We start from the raw sequence: 5133 nt of genomic DNA on the forward strand, positions 1-5133 counted from the left end.
CGCCATATTGATTTACATAAGATGCTCATTGGTTTAGCGGCCTTATGTTATGCTTATGCTCTGTTATGCATTTCATGTGCGATAGCCCTAATACGTAAAGCATAAAGGGCATTTCACACAAACTTACATAGTCGCATAACCATATGGAATGGCCCTAATAGGCCTTCTACAATAAGCCATAAGTTATAAATCAGAAGTAAAGCGGGGAGCACAGACTCTTGCATAATGCATAACACATAAGGCATAAGAAAATGAACCAATCAAAGTGCTTTATTTCCTTCTTTTCCGTGAAATAAAGGACTCTGATTGGTTGATTTTCTTATACCTCATATTTTATGCGTTATATAAGAGTCTGTGCTCTCCGCTTAAGAAAATTGACGTTTAAAAAACGACTGAGATTCGTCCATTTCTAGCTTATGACTTATAATTTATGATCTATGGCTTTTGTTGAAAGTCTATAAGAAAATAAATCAATCAAAGTCCTTTATTTTCTTCTTTTCATGGAATGAAGGACTTTGATTAGTTTATTTTCTTATCTTACGTTTCTACCAAAGACATAGAGAATGGACTGCACGATCCGTGTGTCAAAATGGTCGATAGGGATGAGAGAGAGGGACCGTGCCATTTCTATCTCTTTCCAATCAATGGTGTAATGGGAGAGAAAATGAGAGGGAGATTGGCCGTCTCCCACGGTCCCTCTCTCTCATTTTTGTCGACCACATTTGATACACTACTTATAGCGTATTCGATTTACTGACTCGACCCGACTCCGAGTCAATAGTCTGTTCTGTATAGCTGCAAAAGAAGAGCTAAATTGTGTAAGAAATGCAGTTAAAAAGAACAGACTGTTGACTCAGAGTCGGGTCGAGTCAGTAATCGAATACGCTATTAGATGCGGATCGCGCAGTCCATTCTCTATTGCTGGATTCACATTGCATCCGATTTGCGTCGTACAACGCTCTGCAACCAATCAGAAAACAGGATTCCAATGGATTTTGCTTCGTATCATCGGAATCCTGTTTTACACTGAACGCGTCACGCGTCGCGTCATGAAAGAGAGAAAGAGATAAGATTATGTAAATACTAGAGATCCTCAAGTAAGAGATGCGCGAACTGAAATCGCTACGGGATTAGCTGATGACAATTTTGCAAGAATATGGCGCAACCGTATTTTATCCCCACTTACATAAGACAAAACGTGGCAAACATAAGTCTAACTAAGTGAACATATGATATTCACTTCGCTAAATTGATGTTTGTCGCATCTTTATTTTACATATTAAAAAGGGAATAGGAAAAACGTAATGTATAAAGCGCAATGTTCACACATGTATGATTTTATTTAGAGAAACTATATTTTGTTTCGATAAACTGTATTTTGATAAATTATTATTATCAACAATTTACATAGAATGCAAATAAACTCAAATAAAATAACATTAAAACATGCTTTAAATAAAAAATTATTTTGAAAAATAATCTTTTGATAAATGTAATAACACTTATTTACTTAATTCCTAAATGCATCGCCATAGATTTGCTACTATAATACTTATCAGTAGTTTCTTTATTGGAATTGCACATTTTTGCGCGAAACATGATAAATCTATCCATTAATTTTGATGATAAATTATGACAATCCTTTATCACAGAACAAGTAATTGTACTCATTTTAAAGCGAAAGAAACTTTTAATATCTAAATCAATATTCATAATGAATGGAAGATAATTACGCATGACATTTTCCATTTCCCGAAAATATTGAAATACACTTTCGTAAACAAAATATAAAGTGTGTTCTTTATAGCGCTTTAATCGAACTAGTTTTGCATATTCATAACTTTGTTCATTAGTAGAGCCAGCAGAAGTTATACATTGATTGCACACAGTGCTAATCTTGGAAATACTATATAAAATATATCCGGCTATATAATATAACACATTTAGTTCAGTGTCATCATCAAGATTTAATAACGGTATATTTAATTCGGGAAATGTTTGCAATGGTAGTTTAGTAACAACTGGTTTATGTATATTTAAAAAGCTCCTAAGAAACTCGCGATCATCCTCCTCATAGCTACTATTAGATACAGTTTTCATATATTGAGATACAGTTATTTCTTTTAAACAGTGTTTAAACTGGAGAGCATTAGGGACTGGCTGTTTTGCTCGAATCAAAGAAAATAAGTTTTCTACACAATCTTGTGTTAACCTGCCTGCTAAGACGAACAAGTAATTCTTTTCCTTCAATAAATATAATCAGTTATTTCAATCACAGATTTTGTAGTTATTAGTACTCCAGTTTGCACAGGTTTAAATTCATATATTAAATTGTCATTATTGTTAATTCTCATTTGAAAAGTATTAGAAATCCTTTGTTTTGTATTTCGGCTTTTTCCAAGACCAATTTTAATATTTTCAAAGAGTTTCATTACGCTATGTAAAAATTGTACTGCTTTAATATATGCGTTGTGACTTTTTTCAGTTCCATTATCTCCAAGCGCTACTTGAGGATTTCGTGAGGTTATTAAAGAAAACCATTTCGAAACCACCTCTATGAACCATGTTGTTGTTATATACTCTTTCTTATCTTTCTGATCAGCTATAAACTTTAATGATGAACTAATTTCTGTACTAAGAATCTGTTTCGCTTTGTTCACCTTCAAAACGATTATTTCTCAAATCATCCTTCTTAATTTTCCGAGACAGTTTAAATGTGAGATTTTCTTGAATTTCAAGAAGCTCCTTGAGATGGTCAACTTTTACATATGAAAAATTAATATTATTATCATGCATAACATTTTCGGGTATTATGAAAAGCTTATTGTTATCTAAGCACGTTTTAAGATTTTTTAAAAGATGAGGGCCGTCAGCCAAAAAAAAATAATCTTCTGTTATTGTTAATTGGATACGGGATAGAATTTTCTATTGCAGATCCTCTAGAAACACCAATACCAAATGCTCGCCACATAGCTCGGTTAATTGATCCCATATCCAATGTTATGCTATGGACATATAAACCAATTGCCTCTATTTTTTTAATAAGTTCCAAAATAATAGGTTTTAATTGGGATCCATTATAGCCATTAGGGGTAAAATAAAATGCAACGACCTGTTTCCATCTTGCACGAATTCCACATAACATGATTACTAATGCATGCGAAGCTTTTTCTAAAATTAGAATAGATGATAGAAATTAGGATAGATGATTATTGATTAATCACTTAAAATATGCTTAAACCATTTTTATTAAAATAAGTAATTATAAGGTTCCATATGTATAAAATGATATAACAATTAAAAAGGGCCAATATTCAATACAAATTCAATGAAATTGTTATATCGTTTTTACTAATTTCTCGCCAATTTCTTTAATTCTTACCAATTTCTCCTTTGCTATTCAAAAATGAACTGCGTCCATACAATGATCGAGTTGATGGATCAAATTGAGTTCCACTTTTAATACTCATTTTATCTAGTGTAATCATAGCATCTTTATCTCTGTCATTTTCAAAACTATTTACTTTTTCCTTTAAGATATTTAAAATTTCTTCGCAAATCCCTTGTTCAAAATGAAGTGTTTCTAGTTTTTCTTGTAAAGTACGCAATGATGGCAAAGGAATATATTGTTTCAAAAGTTCTTTGTATCCACTTGCTCCGCAAGCAATTCTCAGTCGAATTGCTTTTATAAGTGTTTCTACAGACCACTTTGAACTACGTGTTGTTTTCTTCGCTAATGCCTTTATTTGATCATTAGTGAATACTTTTTTAATTATGGAGTACAATTTTGTGTTTACACATAATTGCTTATGCTGATATCGTTTTTCTGTATTTAGTCTTTTCAAATGCGTATTCAACCTATTACATTTTCTTAGAAGAGCATCATACTTATTTTGACGTTTTCGAAATAAATCCTTGAGCTCTTCATATTTTTTCTTCCAATCTATTTTATCATCACGATTAGATGAAGATAAATTCGGTTTATTTTCAGTAATCGCAACTACGAAAGATTTAATGGGTTCTTCTTGATCTTGAGCGATAATATCATTACTGGCGAGATTTGGGTTCTCGTCCATCTCGACAGTTTGCACTGATTGTATTAATTCAGTATTTTGTCCGGATGCAACAATTGTTTCAAGACATGACTCAAACATATTTGGAATTGCATTACATTTCAGGATTCTTTTACCATCACTTTGTGGTTTTTCCCACATTTCCGGTGAAAAATGAATCTGAAATATAAAAAATAATATTCATTCATATTATATAAGATATTCAGTATAAGCTGATATTTAGAAGAGTAGTTTAAAGTATCTTTAGATACTATACAGTTCCTTTCATTGACTGCAAAGAATCTGAAGATAGTTTAATCTGAATTTCAAATAGTCTAATCTGAATAAATATAAGATTTGACTATGAATAGTGGCCTATAGGAAATTGGCTGTTAAGTAAATGTAAATATCATACCTCACAAATACAGCTACAATCCGTGGGTACCCAATTCGCTCGTGGAATAATCGCTGCCCATTGAGCCCTTCTGTCTGGATTTCTTGGGAAATGTTTCATCATAAATCCTTTAGCAGCCGAATTTTTACATTTTGGCACACAGCAGCCTGGCATTGTTATCTAGATATTACCTATAACTATAATTGTTTACTTATGCGTTATAAAGTCATGTACATTATAGGTTAGGAATATGCCACGTTACAATATTTTCAATTACCACATCAATTTTACAACTTATATAACATAATATTTTATAATAATATTGAATCATTATTATCTAAATTTAGTAATTTGTACTTACAACATGTACAAGTATCACATATATCACATATGGCGGTCACTGGTCCGCCATATTCTTGCAAATGCTCGGAGTTCGCGCATCTCTTACTTGAGGATCTCTAGTAAATACACAACCCCTCTCTTTCTCTCCTTCGACGACGCGACGCGTGACGCGCTCAGTGGAAACATACCATAACGCGTTGCGTTGTCCATCGCGTCACGACGCGATGCGAAAAAGAGAAAGAAAGGGGTTGTGTATTTATATAATCTTATCTCTTTCTCTCTTTCATGACGCGACGCGTGACGCGCTCAGTGGAAACTCAGCCTTATGCAAGAATGTGTGCTGCG

The 5133-nt window shown here is 32.8% G+C and overlaps 1 protein-coding gene across 1 annotated transcript; it reads right to left on the minus strand.

The window, feature by feature from the left end:
- Positions 1-3371: 3371 nt before the first annotated feature.
- LOC108767194 (THAP domain-containing protein 1-like) lies at positions 3372-4705 on the minus strand. The gene is made up of 2 exons (XM_018516935.1): positions 4468-4705; positions 3372-4232 (listed from the first exon to the last, which is right to left on the minus strand). Exons 1-2 carry the CDS (start codon positions 4618-4620, stop codon positions 3372-3374), a joined length of 1014 nt encoding a protein of 337 aa, XP_018372437.1. The 5' UTR covers positions 4621-4705.
- Between the last annotated feature and the right edge of the window lie 428 nt (positions 4706-5133).

Source organism: Trachymyrmex cornetzi, unplaced genomic scaffold, assembly GCF_001594075.2.
Source record: "Trachymyrmex cornetzi isolate Tcor2-1 unplaced genomic scaffold, Tcor1.1 scaffold667, whole genome shotgun sequence".
In the NCBI taxonomy this organism is placed as follows: Eukaryota; Metazoa; Arthropoda; class Insecta; order Hymenoptera; family Formicidae; genus Trachymyrmex; species Trachymyrmex cornetzi.